We start from the raw sequence: 17,378 nt of genomic DNA, 5'->3' as shown, positions 1-17,378 counted from the left end.
CGTAGCAGCTGTGCGTTTTCAGTCCACAGGGTCCCTGCTATACACCGCCCTCTGGTGGCCGTCAAGATTAGTTCTTTTCCAGACTAAAGAAGAGAGAACTAGACTGCAGGGATGAGTGGGCTGGACCTGCGTGGAGGAGCCTTGTCTCAGGAGGCCTGAGATGGTGGGTGGGGCTTGGTAAGCTGCCAGGGCTAAGCCACAGGTGTCAAGAGCTGGTAAGGAGCCCACACGCCTCTCCTTGTGAAAACCCGTCGGAGCCTGGCATTTTTGCATCCTTCCTACCTGGTTTAGCTTTATGGCTCCCAGAAACTGGAGGTATACTTGTAGCCAGATTCTGTGCATGTCCAAGTTGCCACCTCATCTCCCTCACCTTGTGACCCTGGAGTTCAATGTCTAGAGATAAAATCATACTTAGGCTTCCAGGAAGTGCTTGATAAAAGCAACAGGAAGCAGAGTAAGTTTACCTTAACTTTAGTGTCCTCCCACCCACCATTTCCTTCTGTCCCTACCAGGTACCTGTTGCCACCTCCCACCCCTCTTCTGATCTCACAGTCCAAGTTGTGGATCTTTCCCAGAGCATGGCCTGAAAGTCAGGCAGATCTGCAGATACTGACGCCACCCCAGAAGGACTGTTGACAAGATCAGTGTCTGTGCCCAGTGTAGACAAGGCACTCGGTCAAGGTTTTCTACACTCTGCTCCCATTTCTCACTGCCTTTGCTGTTTTCCGCTGCTTGTGTGCTTCTCTCCTCACCACTCCACTAGAAGCAGGATTTATCCATGGTTCCCAAATATTTGGGGGGGTGTTGCCCCCATAATTGTTTGATTTCATAACACTCCTTCAGAAGGTGCTGTGTGAAAGAGTTGGGCTTGCTTTAGAACTAAAGAATAATTAAAAGTGATCTTGTTTTGAGAATTTACAGAGTATTTTATGATTATCTCAGCAAGAGCTCTCTGCGTCCTGGGAAACCAGACTTGAGAACCACCGCTTCAAGGTTCAGTTGACCTTTTTAACCCCCAAAATCCAGACTCCCCCCCTGCCAGCCTCTCTTCAAGCTGGATTTACTGGACATCTACAGTGTAGCGCTGCATTAGGCATGAAAACCACACAAAATATTAAGAAAGAGCTCCCTCTGGGAGGAAAGGTATAAGATGTTTAACTACCAAAACAACACTGTTACTTAATCAGGGTGAACTGAATGGGTGGAAAATGTCATGTTAGTACAGAGAAAGCCTTGTGGAGAAAGTAGGGCCTGGCTAGGATGTTGAGGCATGTAGGTGGAGGAGACCAGAGAGGGCATTCCAGGCAGAAGTAACGACATGAACAGGCACTTGGAATCTGGAATCTAGCAAGCTGGCTGGAGTGGGAGATCTGGGATTGTAACTATATGTAGCTCGTGTTTCTTGAGAATTTACTACATGTCAGACCCTGTGCTAGCTCTTTCCATGCATTCTCATTTCCTCTTTACGATAACCCTGTGGGACTGTATTACAGAAGAGGACACCGAGGCAAAGACAGGTTTAAGTCACTGGCTCAAGTGACCGCAGCTAGTAAGTGGGAGACCTGGAGCAGGAATAACAAGAAATAAGACTGCCTTGATGGAAAAGATCACATCCGAAAGGGCCTTAAGAAGTTTTTGACTTGGTGCATCTGGGTGGCTCAGTCGGTTAAGCGTCTGATTCTTGGTGTTAGGGCTCAGGTCATGATCTCAGGGTTGCAGGATTGGGCCCCGTGTCGGGCTCTGAGCTCAGCGGGGAGTTTGCTGAAGATTCTCCCTCTGCCTCTTACTTGCTCTAAAATAAATAAATAAAAAGTTTTGGACTCTCCTTCCCTTCACTGAGTCACTAGTTAGTCCCAGCTTTTTGACAGCTATTTCTCATTTTCATTGGCTCTTCTTTCTCCTGCCTGGATCACTGCCTTCCTTAACTAAAGTTATCTAGCCAATAAAGGAAATCCTGCAGATTAGAGGAGAGGGGAGATCATACTTTGTTATGGATTAAATAGATGCCTTCCCCTCCAAATTCACATGGGCAAACCCTAATGCCTGTGTGACTTTTTTTTTTTAAGATTTTATTTATTTGCAGAGATCACAAGTAGGCAGAGAGAGAAGGAGGGAAGCAGGCTCCCCGCTGAGCAGGGAGCCTGATGTGGGGCTTGATCCCAGGACCCTGAGACCATGACCCGAGCTGAAGCAGAAGCTTAATCCACTGAACCACTCAGGTGCCCCTGTGTGACTGTTTTGGGAGGTGAGGCCTCTAAGGAAGTAACTAAGGTCAAATGAAGTCCCAAGAGTAGGGTCGATCTGATAGGACTGGTGTCTTCCTAAGAAGAGACATCAGAAAGGTGCTTTCTCTCTTTGCATGCACCAAGGCAAGGCCATGCAAACACGTTGTGAGAAGGCAGCCATGGGCAGGCCAGGAAGAGAGTTCTCACCAGAAACCAAATTGGCCAGAACTTTGATCTTGGGCTTTTCCAGCCTCCAAAATAGTGAGAAAATAAATGTTTGATGTCTAAGCCACCCACTTGATGTTATTGTGTTATGACAGCCGTAGTGGACTAATCCAATCTTCCAGAGCTGTGTGAAGTAAAAAAAAAAAAAATCCAGTGCCAAGATGGGGTCTTTACTTAGTGAATATAATGAACTCTGAAAAGTGAGCATTTCCGACCTAGAGCCTTTATCCCTGACGGTACCTGTGTGGTCTCTACTATTAGAGGAAGCCTTCTCTGGCTGGAAGACTGGAGCAGCTGTCTATGGGAAGAAGGCTATGGCTGGTCAGGGTATTTCTCTGTGGGATTGTGTGGGCAGTTAGCACATTCAGACTCTCCTCTTCTACCTGCTACTGTCTTTGTATGTGAATTGGTTGTTGTATGCACATGAACATCTCCCATTAGATTGGGGGGATATCTTAGGCAGATCTTACTGAGTTCCTACCTTGGGGAGAGAACGGTAAGGCAGGCATGGCTCTCACAGTTCACCTGGCAAGAAACAGTGGTCAGACGGTTGTTGAATGTGGTGGAAGGTGAAGAGTGATGTTGAAGCTGAGACCTGAAAGATGGGTAAGAGTTGTTCAAGCAGAGGGAACGGCATCTTCAAAGGCCTGGAGTTGGGGAGCAAGAGTAAACTGAACATCAATTCAAGAGTATAGGAGCATCAGTAAGCTCAGTTTAGTGAAAGGGAGGCGTGATATACTTCAAAGATTTTCAGTTTTGTCCTGAACGTGAAAAGCAACTGTAGGATTTGAAAGAGCTGGGAGTGGGAGTGGGAATCAAACTTGCATTTTAAAAAAGAAACTGGCAATTGGATGGCCTTTTGGGGTCATCTTTAATCCCTAAGTCAGTTGGTCCTCTTCTGTGTGTGTGAGCGTTGCAAGTTCTGATTGCAAGTAAATGCTTCCATCCCCACATGGTGTGTTATGGGAGCAGACAGTGGGGGACAGCATAGGGGTATTGGAGCAGGGCAGGATAAGATGGGGACAGATTTGAAGGCGATACCTCCAGCCCTGGCTTTGCTTCTCTCCGAAACCTAAACCCAAATTGTCTTCTCAGCTTCTCTCCTGGGGACCACATCACCTAAGAACATAGTTATTTGGCTTCACACCACGTGGTGTCCAAACAGAAGAAGCTCTTGGAACTGGGAACTCTTATTCTGCTCTTCTCTTTTGCTTTCCAGCCATTCTCTTGGCAGAGTCTGGCTTAGTTTGGAGCTGATGACCCTAAGCTGAGACAGAGCTGCCACCCCAAGAGCCAGGCCTGGGCTGGACATTGCAGCTGCCCAGGAAACAGCTGGTTAAGCCCTCAGCAGCTGCAGCAGCTGGGATTCCACCCAACATTTGAGCTGGGATTAATCCCATTTCCTCCACACACATCCCTTCCCTGTTCTAGTCCCTGGCTAGTCTATAGTATATCTTGGAGGTTTTGAGGCTAAATGTCACAAGTCTGCCTTGTGAGCCAAAGTCATCCACCTTCCTCTTAGAGGAAGCTGACCCAAAACACCTTCGGACCAGCCCAGGAAGGAGGATGTGGGTCTCTGTCACACCCAACCTTCTTTCCCTCATTTTCTCTATTCTCTGATAAGTGGGCTAGGATGGATTATTCTTTGACTTGTCTGCTTTTCAATAACTGTTAGAATTGTCTAAAGAAGAAGGGGCTGCTTTGGTGGGATGAGGAGGTAGATTTCCTTTATCTTGGAAAAACTCTATAGCAAGACCTAGAAACTTGGTGGGAGTGTTACAGGAGGATCAGACCTCATATGGGTGGTTGTCACTTTTCAACCGCACTTGCTTCTCCCTTAACTGTGATTCTACAGTTGCGAACAATAGGGCTGTATATTCTACTTGGTGCTTTTGCACCAGCTGTGTGACCTTGAGGAAATCACTATGTAAGAGATGGCCAGAGTCCACAATGAGGTACTTCCAAGTAGTTGGAAAGAAGGAGGTGCCCTGAGATTTGAACAAGGTGAATTAACACACAAAAGAACAAGGCATTTCCTCCCAGGCTCAGACATTTGACTCCCTCCGTCAACAAATATTTATTAGGCCTCTGCAAGTACTAATAGACATTTTACTATGCTAAATATTGAAAAAATATTTTTCTAGAGAAACAGTCATTTGAATAGATTAAATTAATCTAATTAGGTTTTAGCTTTGTGGAATGGCCTGATCAAGTTTGGATTTTAGAAAGATTTTTTTAGTTCCTGAGTGGAGAACAGACTAGAAAGGAGTTAGTGAGCCCAGGGAGGAAAGCAAAAGGAGAAAGGGTAGTGCAGTGGTGCAGATGAGAGATGATCCTGGGAGATAAAGAGATGGCAGTGGAGATGGAGAGAAGGGACAGTTGTAGGCAATATTTATATTTGCGGAATTGGTAGGACCTAGTAGTTCATAGGATGAAGTAGGGAGCGAAGAGTAAGGTGGAGGAGAAAAAGACTGTGTGATATTAGTGTATCTAAAATGAAAGAGAAGGGGGCACCTGGGTGGCTCAGTCAGTTGAGTGTCTGACTCTTGATTTCGGCTCAGGGCATGATCTCAGAGTCATGAGATCGAGCCTCTAGTCTGACTCCATGCTCAGCATGGAATCTGCTTAAGGTCCTCTCCTTCTGTCCCTCCCTTCCCCCGCTCACTCTCTCTCAAAATATATAAATAAATCTTAAAAAAATAAAATGAAATAGATGAGAAAGAATAATTGATCAGCTAATATCACTCTATTAATCCAAAATGGAGTGTGGCAAAATGAGTAACTCAGTCAATAAGAATTGTTACTATGTGCCCAGAATGATCTTGATGAGAGAGGTACCCAACATAGTCATTGGTGGGGCAGGAATGGTTCTTCAGGCCTCCAGACGACTTTCTGAAATACCCCACTGAGAGAGTCCTAATTTTCTATTCATCAGGCAGCAATCTGGTACCTCACTGGAAAAGAGAGTACCCAGGGCGCCTGGGTGGCTCAGTGGGTTAAGCCTCTGCCTTCGGCTTGGGTCATGATCTCAGGGTCCTGGGATCGAGTCCTACATCGGGCTCTCTGCTCCGCAGAGAGCCTGCTTCTCCCTCTCTCTCTGCCTACTTGTGATCTGTCTCTCTCTGTGTCAAATAAATAAATAAAATCTTAAAAAAAAAGAAAGAAAGAAAGAAAAGAGAGTACCCTAGATAGAGGACACAGGCATTCTGGGCAGTGGATAGAGAATGAGATGGATACACTGGCATGGGAGGACCCAGATCAGGAACTTGGGAATTACTGCAAGGCTTCCCTGGCATACAAATATTTGGAGGTGTCCTGAGCAAATCCAGTTTGCAAATTGGCTAGACTGAGTATTCTTCCCAGTATCATCTTTCTCGGTGGTGTCGGGGAGGGAGCCCGCCCATCTGCCTTCCTCTGGGCATACCTCTCTAGCCAAACTGTGAATTCACTTTTAGACTAATAATGACAGTTATTATGATGGTGTTAATTCAGGGAGTACCAACTCTTTCTTAATAGAATACTTCGTAATACTCTGTTAAGAAATACATATCACATACAGGATCACATCTACTTCTCACAACCGTTGTGCAAAAATAAGTATTCGATTCCAGAAGGATTTAAGCAGGTCACAGGGACCACTGGAGACCTGCGTTTTTGAGGCTATGCAGCCAGAAAAAATGCCTCAAATCACTGAACCCAGCCGGTGGGGGCACGGTGGCAACCGCCACTGAACACTGGACACTGTAGCTTACAGCCCAATGCTGACACTGCCACGGATGCTGGACGGCGTTGCTGACACCACTGCCACGGGCCTCCTGGAGCTCTATCTTTCTGCCAGCAGCCAGAAAGAATGGCAGACATCTGTTATCGTGAGAAACTGAGGCTCAGAGTAGTGAAGTAAATCGCTTAAGATCTCATAGGGAATAAGTTAAGATTTGACACCAGGTCTGGTTGACTGCAAGATCCATGTTCTTTCCACTATGTTCTGCTGCTGTGAACTACTTTATTTCTCCAAGGCTGTTGTTTCTCAGCCTATAGTCTGGAGAAAATTGTGATACCAGGTGATCACCAAGATCCTCCAGCTCTAATAGGTGATGATTCAATTATTTTGCATATTGCTATTTATGGTCCCTGGATTGAGCAAGTTCCCCTGAGAGGACCTAAGTACTTCCCATTTTCCTGAAAGGGACTGGTATTTATCATCTCCATACTAGCAGAAGTCAAGTGTAGGTGCAGGAGTGAGAGGAGAACCAGACCTAGGGAACATGCAAGGAAGAGGCCTGCATGTATATCCTGGTTATTTTTCTGTGGAGTGCTAGAGACACACATCCTTCATTGGCCCATCAGCATGTGAATATCTGGAAGGAGCCCCAAATATCAAATATATGTCAAAAATAAATGCATTAATTCAGTACTCTCTCTCCTTACCCCTGCTAAAACATTCCTATTCTTCCTATGTCTTCTGATCCTGTTTATGGAATTGCCATCTTCCTTCTCTTCGTCTGCTTTAATTAGATCTTTAACTTCACAACTTCTATCTGGAGTGCCTTCTCTATGAGTCTTCACTATTGTTTTGGTTGTTACCTGGTCCAGGCCATCATCTCCTTTCTGAGTATTGGCCTCCTAATAGAACTTCCACCTCCAGCCCCAACCTCTCTTGGTCCTACATCCTCTACGTCATAAAGCCCAGCTTTCCTTGTGGTACTGCCTCTCCCCATTAGCCCACGAATGTAATGGCAAAGATCCCATCGCTCACTGCAGTGCTACTGAAGCCTTGTACTGTATTCATGATGATGTCCATAGTGTCTGTCCACCCCTATAAATGTTTACTATTCTTCTCAAATTCTGTTGGCTTTTCTTACTATCAGCTTTAGCTTCTGTGCAAGAATATTTGGGAAATCATAGTTTTGACATTATGACTATTGTTTTTCCCACCACACATTAAAAATTACATAACAGGGGTGCCTGGGTGGCTCAGTGGGTTAAAGCCTCTGCCTTCGGCTCAGGTCGTGATCCCAGGGTCCTGGGATTGAGCCCCACATCGGGCTCTCTGCTCTGCTGGGAACCTGCTTCCTCCTCTCTCTCTCTCTCTGCCTGCCTCTCTGCCTACTTGTGATCTCTGTCAAGTAAATGAATAAAATCTTTTTAAAAATTACATAACAAAAAAAATTACATAACAAAACAAAATTTTAAAGTGTGTATGTTACATGAATCATCTTACATACCACTAGTGCTATATTTCAAGAATGCTGGATACTGGGGCGCCTGGGTGGCTCAGTGGGTTAAAGCCTCTGCCTTCGGCTCAGGTCAGGGTCCTGGGATCGAGCCCCGCGTCGGGCTCTCTGCTCAGCAGGGAGCCTGCTTCCTCCCCTCTCTCTCTCTGCCTGCCTCTCTGCCTACTTGTGATTTCTCTCTGTCAAATAAATAAAATCTTTAAAAAAAAAAAAAAAGAATGCTGGATACTGAATAAAGGTCAAATTCTGGGGTGCCTGGGTGGCTCAGTCTTTAAGTGTCTGCTTTCAGCTTGGGTCCTGATCCCGGCGTCCTGGGATCAAGCCCCACATCAGGCTCTCTGCTCAGCAGGAAGCCTGCTTCTCCCTCTCTTACTCCTCCTGCTTGTGTTCCTTCTTTCGGTTTCTCTCTCTTTGTCAGATAAATAAATAAAATATTTAAAAAATACAAAATAAAGATAAAATTCTTTTTTTTAAAAGATTTTATTTACTTATTTGACAGAAGACAGAATCACAAGAGGGAAAGAGAGAGAGGGAAGCAGGCTCCCTGCTGAGCAGAGAGCCTGATGCGGGGCTCTATCCCAGGACTTGGTGGGGAGCCTGCTTCTCCCTCTGCCTGCCTCTTTCCCCTACTTGTGTGCATGTGCGCGCTTTCTCTCTCTCTCTCTCTCTCTGACAAAAAAAAAAAAAAAAGGTTTACTTTCTTGAGTTGATCCTGTATTGGTGATCTTTGTATACCTGTGATATCTAGAAAGTAACCATTTATGCATTAATCTTTAAGGGGATTGATATTTAATAAACAAATATCTTATTCCTGACATGTGCAGGTCTTATAGATTTGGCTCACTGAACATTTATTCTTAATCACCTCTCTTTTGCCTTCCTTTACTATAAAGGGTAGAAAAGAAAATGCTAAAATTTCCAGGTTCCCTTGCAGCTAGAGATAGCCATTCAATAGTTTGGTTTAAGGAGATGGAGGTGAAAATCTGCTGTTAGATCTTCTCCTCTTGTATAAAAAGAAGAAGACACAAGAGGAGAAAACCCTTTGTCTTAGGCCTTTTGTTTTCCTCCTGTTTGAAAACAAGAGAATTTGAGAATGATTTAATAAAGAGATTATTTACAAAGGTATAGGGAAACCACAGGGGTACAGTAGTATTATTGGGGTGAGTATCAGAGAAGCTGTTACCAAAGCAGGCCTGAAGGGGAGGGAGCAACTAGAAACAGCACGAGAGAAGTGTATGCGTTGAGGGTGTGTGTGTAGAGGGAGTGACTTGAGAGGTTCTAGGACCTTCAGTGGGGTCACAGATACTCTCCCCACTCCATCTGACCTTCTGTGAGGGCTTCCCTTAGGCTGAATTCTGCTGAGATCCAGGGGACAAGGTGTGTCTCCTGGAAACAAATCTGGGTGAAAAAGAATAGAGACTCTTTTTTTTTTTAATAATATTTTATTTATTTATTTGACAGAGAGAAACAGCCAAAGAGGGAACACAAGCAAGGGGGAGAGAGAAGCAGGCTTCCCATCAAGCAGGGAGCCCATTGCAAGGTCCGATCCCAGGACTCTGGGATCATGACCTGAGCCTCAGGCAGATGCTTAACAACTGAGCCACCCAGGTGCCCCAAGAATAGTTAATCTAGAAAGACAAACAGCATAAAAGGCATCTCACTTATCTTTATATCCATGCTGTATGACACATGGTGAGACTATCTGGTACAAAATAGGAGGTGAACAAATTTTTTTACTGAATTTCACTGAATCTAGTTCTTTGTTCTACCCTGCAGTGCCTTTAAGACCCAATCCGGGGGGGGCCTGGGTGGCTCAGTGGGTTAAGCCGCTGCCTTCAGCTCAGGTCATGATCTCAGGGTCCTGGGATCGAGTCCCACATCGGGCTCTCTGCTTAGCAGGGAGCCTGCTTCCCTCTCTCTCTTTCTCTCTGCCTGCCTTTCCATCTACTTGTGATCTCTCTCTGTCAAATAAATAAATAAAATCTTAAAAAAAAAAAAAAAAGACCCAATCTGGAATCTCCACCAACCTCCACTCAGGCCAAATAATTCAACATAAAATTGCTGGTCTGCAAGGAACTTCCTTTACCCAGTCAAGAAACTATTTAGGGGGACGCCTGGGTGGCTCAATTGGTTGGACAACTGCCTTCGGCTCAGGTCATGATCCTGGAGTCCCGGGATGGAGTCCCACATCGGGCTCCCAGCTCCATGGGGAGTCTGCTTTGCTCTCTGACCTTCTCCTCGCTCATGCTCTCTCTCACTGTCTCTCTCTCTCAAATAAATAAATAAAATCTTTAAAAAAAAAAAAAAGAAACTATTTAGGTTCCTCAGAGTAAGTGGCTCTTTTTTTTTTTTTTAAAGATTTTATTTATTTATTTGACAGACAGAGATCACAAGCAGACAGAGAGGCAGAGGAGGAAGCAGGCTCCCTGCAGAGCAGAGAGCACGATGTGGGACTCGATCCCAGGACCCTGAGATCATGACCTGAGCCGAAGGCAGCGGCTTAACCCACTGAGCCACCCAGGCGCCCATAAGTGGCTCTTTGAAACAACTCTTGTAGATCTAGACTTCCTAAAGTATTAGACAGTTCCACAGTTATACAAAGTGTATCCTCCAGTACAATCTTTTTTTTATTACTTTTAAAAGACTTTATTTATTTGGCAGATAGAGATCACAAGTAGGCAGAGAGGCAGGCAGAGAGAGAGGAAGGGAAGCAGGTTCCCTGCTGAGCAGAGAGCCCAACTCGGGGCTCTATCCCAGGACCCTGAGATCATGACCTGAGCTGAAGGCAGAAGCTTTAACCCACTGAGCCACCCAGGCACTCCCCTCCAGTACAATCTAACTACTGCACACCCACTTCATCAGGCCCTTCCAGAAGAACTACCTTCTGTGTGCTATCTATATGGCCAAATCTCAGTTTCCACATCTGTAAGATAAGGGTGATAATAGCTACCCATCATTCAAGCCTCAGGTACAAATGTCACCTCCTCAGGATTTCTAGGATATCATATAAAATAAGAGGAATACTACACCCCATTACTCCCTAACCCATTAACACCTTGTTTTTCCTCCCACTGCAGTTATTATTTTTCTACCACAGCTTATTTATTATTTATTTGTAGATTGTTGGTCTTGTCCCAAAAGAATACTTGGTCCTTATGAGCAAATGACCCTGTCTGTGTTGTTTGCTGTTCTATTCCCAGCGTCTAGAAAGGTACATGGGATATGATGACTGTGTGATAAATATTTGTTAATGAATGGATATATAACACCAATTACCAACTTTAGGGCTGTTGTGAATATTAAATGAGATAATAATAAAATGCACCTGGCACCAAGCAGCGCTCCATAAACCTAGCTGTTTTCTTTCTTCTTTTTCCCTCCCTCACCTCCTATATCCAATCCTTTAGCAAGTCAGATTGACCTCAGCCTCAAAATGCATCCAGAATTCTCCACTTAATTCATCTCTACCACGCTAGTCAAGCCTGCTTCACCTTTCACCTGGACTGCAAGTAAGTCTCCCAACTGCTCTTCTTCCCCTCTTGCTCCTGTTCGCCTCATTTCTTCACAATTAGAAAGATTCATTTATTTATTTTTAACCAGGGAAATCTTTTTTCTTTTTTTTTTTTAAAGATTTTATTTATTAGAGAGAGAGAGAGAGCAAGCGCACAAGCAGGCATAATGGCAGGCAGAGGCAGAAGCAGGCTCCCCGCTAAGCAAGGAGCCTGATGTGGGACTGGATCCCAGGGCTCTGGGATCATGACCCGAGCGGAAGGCAGCAGCTTAACCGGCTGAGCCACCCAGGCGTCCCTCAACCAGGGAAATATTTTCGAAACACAATTCAGATATTCAGATCATCATCTGCTTTCTGGGTACCCAAACTTCTTTACATGGCCAGGACCCTGCCATCCTCTTAGATTTCACCTGCTTTAGGTTGATGCACACACTCTCTCTCCCTCCCATTCTCCTGGAAGTTAACAAATTTATTTTCATTGTAGCACCCATAGCGCTAATGGTTTCTTCTGTCAGAATTTTGTTCTCGCTGGCTCCTTATTGTCTTTCGGACCTCAGTTTAAATAGGGGTTCCTTGAGAGGATTTATTACTAATCTAATGTGGCCATTTCTTATTATACTACCTTTTTTTTTTTTTTAAGATTTTATTATTTGACAGAGATCACAAGCAGGCAGAGAGGCAGGCATAGAGAAGAAAGCAGGCTCCCTGCTGAGCAGAGAGCCCGATGTGGGGCTAGATCCCAGGACCCTGGGGCCATGACCTGAGCTGAAAGCAGAGGCTTTAACCCACTGAGCCACCCAGGTGCCCCTTATACTACCTTTTATAGCACTTAATACTATCTAATATTTCCTTAATTATATGTTTGTTTCTTCAGACTAGGCTTTAAGCATTGTGAGCAGAGAGCCATCTGTCATGTTCTTCGCTCTATCCCCAAAGCTAGAACAATGCCTGAAACATATAGTATATGCATAATAAATATTTGTTGAATAAATGAATGCATTGATTATTAGGATGACTACAAAACTTTAGACGACCTGGCCACAAATCCTAACAACTTTCTCAAGAATAAGAATCGCATTTCCGAAGATCCTGGTAGACTATGGAAATTGACAATAAAAGATCTGGGGCCAAAGTCTAGGGGAAGCAGAGATAATCTATTGGAATTTTGGGCCCTTTTTTCCCCCTATCCAAGCACCTCAGAGACTTTGCAAAAGGGAAGCCTAGAATCTTCTGAGAAGAAATTCCAACCGATCCACAACGGGTATTTTTCCATTTTTCAATTCTTAGCGGCCACTTCTGCTAGGTTGAAAATGCGCAAGCACCTCTAGGACCCCGGGTTCCTTTCTGTTTCTTTATGAATGAACCGGCTCTAGTCTGCGCAGGCGCAGCTCCTGGTTCTCCGGCTCCACGTGAGGCCCACCCTTCCCTCCCGCTGGCGGCCCCGCCCTTATCCTTTCTAATGAACCAATGACAAGCGACCTGGGAGGCGGAGCCCGGAGCGGCGCGGCACTGTAGATCCCCCGGCGCCAGACTCCCTCGCGTTAGTCTTGCTGTGTTGTGATCACGTGGCCAGCTCCGGGCGCGGCGCTTGTTTTGGTTTCCCTCTAGCTTGTCCCTGGCAGCTTCAGGGTGAGCGACTTTACTGTGCCGGTTGCTGCGCCTGTCTTACACTCAGATCTCCTCTTCTTAGGGCTCTTTCAGCCCGCGGTTCGGCAAGCCCCTCGGGGCCGGTTACTGCCATGCCGCTAGTTCGCTACAGGAAGGTGGTCATCCTCGGGTACCGCTCTGTAGGTGAGTCTCCGCCTTGGGGAGAGCACGAACGCACCGCGGCTTTGTGGCCAGAGGAGGCGCGCTGTCGCGGGAACACGACCCGGAGAGGAATGGTGGCATCGTTAGAACGGGGTTGTAGGACGAGTACTGAAAGGATGGAGGAGGAAAGCCTGGGGTGGTGGTAATGTGTGGAGGGCTGCAGGAAGTAGGAGCATGTAAGGGTTAAAGTGGGCTTGGTTGCAGGAACACCAGAGTGGCCCCCAGTGTTACCTTGGAAGGGGTGGGGATGGGGTCAGGCTTTGATGGCGGGGGTGCGGTCTGTGTGGATGGCAAGTCTCAGGTGTCCGGGTGCGGGGCAGACCTGATCCTAGGGGAATCCCGGATCTTCCTAGGGGTGGGTGGGGAAAGGCAGCGGGAAAGGCTTCCTGCGGCGCTACTGAATGCATCCGGTGGCCAGGGTGCAGAGACCCAAGGCGAAAAGAGGGTGAGGGTAGGCTAAGGAAAAATATTGCATGGCACCCACAGGCTAGGGTGCTAATTTGGGGTCCTCTTTAGTCCTGGGCCACAGCCCGAAAGGACAGAGGATGTAAATGTGGACGGATGATTTGGATACAACTACCACTGCTTCCCACAGGGAAGACATCTTTGGCACATCAGTTTGTGGAGGGCGAGTTCCTGGAAGGCTATGATCCTACAGTGGAGAACAGTGAGTAGATTTCTCCCCTAGGGGTGGGGCAGGGAGGTCTTTGTTGCCCCATCCAATTCCGTAATTTGGGATTTTCCTGGTGCCAAGGGGCTGATTTAATTAGCCATTAAATCTAATCTCTTCTCTAGCAATCCTGTCTCTTAGTTGAGCTAGAGTGTGGATTTTGCAGGAATCTGCATGCAGGATGGTGTAGACCAGGCAATAAGAACCTTAACATTGTCTCTCCAGCTGCCTGGAGAGCTCCCTGGACCTCGTCCATCTCTATATCACCTCTAGGGTTAAGAACAGATCGGGGCACACATTGCTAGCCCTACAAGGCACCTCACAGTCAAGTTTTCTTTTCTTTTCAGCTTACAGCAAGATAGTGACTCTTGGCAAAGATGAGTTTCACCTACACCTGGTGGACACAGCAGGGCAGGTACCAGTTTGGGGCAGGGTAATCTAAATGTGGCAGTCAATCTTGGGAGATGAGGTCTGCTTGCTTCTGTGGCTCATCTGTAAAGTGGTATTAAAAGAGAAGTGTTTTAGCAGCTGGTAGTATTCAATCCACATTGGAACTACTCTGTAAATACTTGTTGAATAGAAATGACTGGAGTAGGGAGCGCCCCAGGGAGGGTCCCCAGGATGCAACCCACCGACCTTTGCCATCTGAGTGTTGTGTATCTAGGTGTTGATGTTTCTGTTTCTTGTCAGGATGAGTACAGCATTCTGCCCTATTCATTCATCATTGGGGTCCATGGTTATGTGCTTGTGTATTCTGTCACCTCTCTGCATAGGTAAGTGACCAAGGTTATGAGAGGGGGACATAGGAGGATCTGAGGGCTGTCCCAGAATAAGTTTATAGCTCCATTTCTTATGTTTAAAGCTTCCAAGTCATTGAGAGTCTGTACCAAAAGCTACATGAAGGCCATGGCAAAACTCGGTAAGCGGCCCTGGAAGATAGAAACCTAGTATGGACATGAGGGAATGGAAGAGAGTGGAGGGTCCAAGTGAGGGAGGAGGCCAGGACAGATCCTGTCTGATCTTCTGGGGGAGTTGTCCAGCCATGATGTGAAGGAAGTTGGGTTCCATGGGGAGTGGGAGGGGATCCAGTAGTAACTGTTATTTCTTCACAGGCTGCCGGTGGTGCTAGTGGGGAACAAGGCAGATCTCTCTCCAGACAGGTACAGAGATCTCTATAGCTCAAGGCAAAGGAAAGTGAGATGGTCTAGCAATCAGTCAGGCTGTAGTCCTGGCTCTGCCATGGACTTGAACAAATCATTTCACCTCTTTTCATTTCTAACTCGAAAGTTAAGATGAGATACCTCCTCTATTGCAAAAGCTATAATTTCATATTTCTAGTCTCAGTCCTAGGTTTCTGAGGTCTCCTTTATTTTTCTCCTTCCCCAACCCATCTCTCAGACCTTAGAAGACAGATGGGTCAGAAGTCTAGATTCTAGGGATGCCTGGGTGACTCAGTGGGTTAAGCCACTGCCTTTGGCTCAGGTCATGATCCAAGGGTCCTGGGATCGAGTCCCGCATTGGACTCCTTGCTCAGCGGGGAGCCTGTTTCTCTCTCTGCCTCTGCCTGCCTTTCTGCCTGCTTGTGTGTACTCTCTTGCTCTCTCTCTCTGGCAAATAAATTAAAAAAAAAAAAAAAGAAGAAGAAGAAGTCTAGATTCTATAATGATTTTGCAGAGAACCTGGGGACATTGCTATCTTCCATCTTCATGTTCCAAATTTGCTTCTAGGGAGGTCCAGGCAGTTGAAGGGAAGAAGCTGGCAGAGTCCTGGGGTGCGACGTTTATGGAGTCATCTGCTCGAGAGAACCAGGTGTTTGGCCTGAAGATTATGGGCAAAATCAGGGTAGCGGTGTTTTTCTTATGGCACTGCTTGGTGGTGAGGATGGTGGGGGAGTGGGGTATACACCTCAGAGCTGAGTTGTATTGGCAATGAACTGATTTATTTATTTATTTATTTATTTGCCCTGAATCTCTGTCCCTTGCAGCTGACTCGAGGCATCTTCACCAAAGTCATCCAGGAGATTGCCCGGGTGGAGAATTCCTATGGGCAAGAGCGCCGCTGCCAGCTCATGTGAGCCCTCAGGCATTGGGTTGCTGCCTTGATTCTGCCCCTGGCACTTGCCAGGCTCCAATGGGTGTAGGCCCTTAGGACTTCACGGGTATGGTTGCCAGCTGTGTCCCCAGTCCTCTGAGGTCACACAGTGTGGTACCCTCATGTTTGCACATTTTTCCAGGCTCCAGTGGCCTGGTTGTCAATGTTTACAATGGGCCAAGGATGTCTCATAGGCTCTGGCCTCTAGTCCTCTGTTTTTGCTAAATGAATTGTTACAACCTGCGGGGTTGCACTGTGAGTCCTAAGCATTGTTTATTTAGGACCCACTCTTCTGTGCAGGTTTTGGGTGTTGGCTGGGTGAAGGGAGCTTGGGATTCCTTAAGTGGAGCAGGCTCCCTAGGGTGACTATGTATATATGCAAATAAACTGAGAAATCTTTTTGTCGTTGGCTTCTCTGTATGGGGGGAGAGCTCAGGGCCAATATCTCCTTTTCCAAGGAGTGGGGACTGTGACTTATGGTGGGGAGTCAGGGCTAATGCTTTCCTCCTACTTCATTCCTATTCCTTACTCCTCACTCATTCGGGAGGACCATTACCCTAAGACTTACTACTTAGCTTTTTTCACCTTTCTTTTCTGCTGAGTTCTGCTCTACAGGTGCCAGTTGGCAGCCACTCCCATCCAAGATTGCAGACTCTCAAGATCCCCTTAACTACAGAAACACCACCCTCTAGTGGCCAGCTGCCACATGCTGCCCTAGCTTCCCTCCTGGGGCCTTGGCATTGGCTGGCCCTCAGAGAGAGGCTAAGCTTTAGGGAGGAAGGAAGCCCCTCATCCTAGTGATGTAATAGAAAAGGAGCATAGAGGCAGGGACTGAAGTGTTGGTGAAGATTTTGGCTTTCTAAGAGAGTTGAGTAAAGTAAGAAATAATGCTCCCAGTGTATATCCATCCTTCTGCTCCCCATATCCCCAGAGCCATTCATTCTATCAATGTTCTTTGGTCTTTTCATACCTTGGGTGACCTTTTCACACCCTTCACACCTTTGGAATTATGCTACCTTTTTAGTTGTCAAAAGATATTGCTTCTATTTTTTTTTTTAAGATTATTTATTAGAGAGAGAGAGTGTGTATACAAGTCAGCGTGCATGTGCCTGAGCCTGGGGAAGGAGGGGCAGAGGGAGAGAAAGAGAGAGACTCTCAAGGAGATTCCAGGGGCTCGATCTCACGACCCTGAGATTATGACCTGAGCCAAAATCAAGAGCCGACTGCTCAACTGAGCTCCCCAGTCGCCCCTACTTATACTCTTTCTTATTGACCTGTCATCTCAGTGGGAGGATGGACATTTCAGCTAGCAAGAATTGGTCCTCTCTGCTTCTACCCTTTCTGCTTACCCCCCCATTCCCACCAGACATAGGGCCTAACTGGCCCAATACCTCCTCCAAAGATTTATTAGGGTTATTGGAATGGCATCCTTCACAGGGAGAACACAGACTTCTCTTGCTACCTGAGGGAAGTCTGAGGTACTCTGTCAATGCACTTAGCTGTGGAGAATGGCCAAAATCTCAGCTGTGATCTTGCTAGTGACCAACTCTAAGCTAGTTGGGCTTACAGTTGGGGTGATTATCATGCTAGTTTTCAGAAGTTCTGCCAGCTGC

At 46.3% G+C, this 17,378-nt stretch overlaps 1 protein-coding gene across 2 annotated transcripts; it reads left to right on the top strand.

The window, feature by feature from the left end:
- The first annotated feature begins 12,753 nt into the window (after positions 1–12,753).
- On the top strand, positions 12,754–16,164 carry RHEBL1 (RHEB like 1). 2 transcript variants are annotated; one of them, XM_044226896.1, is made up of 8 exons: positions 12,754–12,986; positions 13,600–13,671; positions 14,022–14,089; positions 14,365–14,447; positions 14,537–14,593; positions 14,787–14,834; positions 15,402–15,483; positions 15,659–16,164. In XM_044226896.1, exons 1-8 carry the CDS (start codon positions 12,935–12,937, stop codon positions 15,746–15,748), a joined length of 552 nt encoding a protein of 183 aa, XP_044082831.1. In that variant the 5' UTR covers positions 12,754–12,934; the 3' UTR covers positions 15,749–16,164. The 2 variants fall into 2 exon arrangements, with proteins under 2 accessions (XP_044082831.1, XP_044082830.1); XM_044226895.1 differs by having other exon boundaries at positions 15,402–15,516.
- Positions 16,165–17,378: the final 1,214 nt, after the last annotated feature.

Source organism: Neovison vison, chromosome 12 (genome assembly GCF_020171115.1).
Source record: "Neovison vison isolate M4711 chromosome 12, ASM_NN_V1, whole genome shotgun sequence".
Classification (NCBI taxonomy): domain Eukaryota; kingdom Metazoa; phylum Chordata; class Mammalia; order Carnivora; family Mustelidae; genus Neogale; species Neogale vison.
Note: the sequence above shows the minus strand (reverse complement) of the source record. Positions and strands in the feature narration are given on the sequence as shown.